This window comes from Eimeria mitis, genomic scaffold (assembly GCF_000499745.2).
Source record: "Eimeria mitis Houghton genomic scaffold, Emh_scaff1070, whole genome shotgun sequence".
NCBI classification, from domain to species: domain Eukaryota; phylum Apicomplexa; class Conoidasida; order Eucoccidiorida; family Eimeriidae; genus Eimeria; species Eimeria mitis.
The window spans coordinates 11,778-12,696 of NW_013567423.1; the positions used below are offsets into that span (position 1 = coordinate 11,778).

The following is a 919-nucleotide window of genomic DNA, read 5'->3' on the forward strand; positions in this document are numbered from 1 at the left end:
GCAGTAGCAGCAGCTGCGGCAGCAGCCGCAGCAGGAGTAGCAGCAGCAACAACAGGAGGAGCACCAGGAACAACAACAACAGCAGCAACAGCAGCAGCAACAGCAGCAACAGCAGCAGCAGCAGCAGCAGCAGCAGGCATGGCAGGTCAGCGTCGCGGTGGGTGCGATGGAAAGTCGGGTACAGGCGACAGCAGCAGCAGCAGCAGCAGCAGCAGTAGCAGCAGCAGCAGCAGCAGCAGCAGCAGCAGCAGGCGTGGCCTGCGTCCCCCCGCGCAGCTGTGTAGCGATCTGCTGCTGGCGGAACAGAGCAGCGACGGAGCAGCAGCAGCAGAAGCTCGTGCTGCAGCACTAGCAGCAATTGTTGCATCTGCTGCGAGGGGTTCAGCAGCAGCAGCAGCAGCACCAGCAGCAGCAGCAGCAGCAGCAGCAGCACGACGCGGCTATGCCTCAGATGATGGGGGGGGAGGGCCACAGCAGTGGTGCCGCACCCCTCGGTGGCCTGGCAGCAGCAGCAGCAGCAGCAACACAGCAGCAGCAAACAGCAGCAGAGCAGCAGCAGCAGGGATAGCTCGTCTATTTACAAATCACAATCTGCTGCGGTGGCTGCAGCAGCACCGCAGCAACAGGCAGCAGCAGCAGCAGGCCATCAGGGAGACTTCTTGCTGCTGGCTGCTGCAGCAGCATATCAATGGATATGCAAAACGTCAGCAGCAGCAGCAGCAGCTGCTGCAGCAGCAGCTGCTGCTGCAGCAGCAACGCATGCAGCTCAGGAAGCAGCAGCAGCAACGGCATCAGCAGCAGCAGCCACGAAGACGCACACATCCACCTGCATGTCTCTCCTCTTCTGCTCAGCAGCAGCAGCAGCAGCAGCAACAGCAGCAGCAGCAACAGCAACGGCCGCGGCGACAGCAGCAGCAGC

The 919-nt window shown here is 62.4% G+C and overlaps 1 protein-coding gene across 1 annotated transcript in view; it reads left to right on the plus strand.

Moving 5' to 3' along the window:
• EMH_0028780 (uncharacterized protein) overlaps positions 1–919 on the plus strand; it is a gene marked incomplete at both ends in the record, with an annotated part of 2,696 nt that overhangs the window by 195 nt on the left and 1,582 nt on the right. Inside the window, 2 exons of the mRNA XM_013494202.1 lie at positions 1–599; positions 853–917. Coding sequence (XP_013349656.1) covers positions 1–599; positions 853–917 — 664 coding nt within the window. The remainder of the gene's footprint in view (positions 600–852; positions 918–919) is intronic.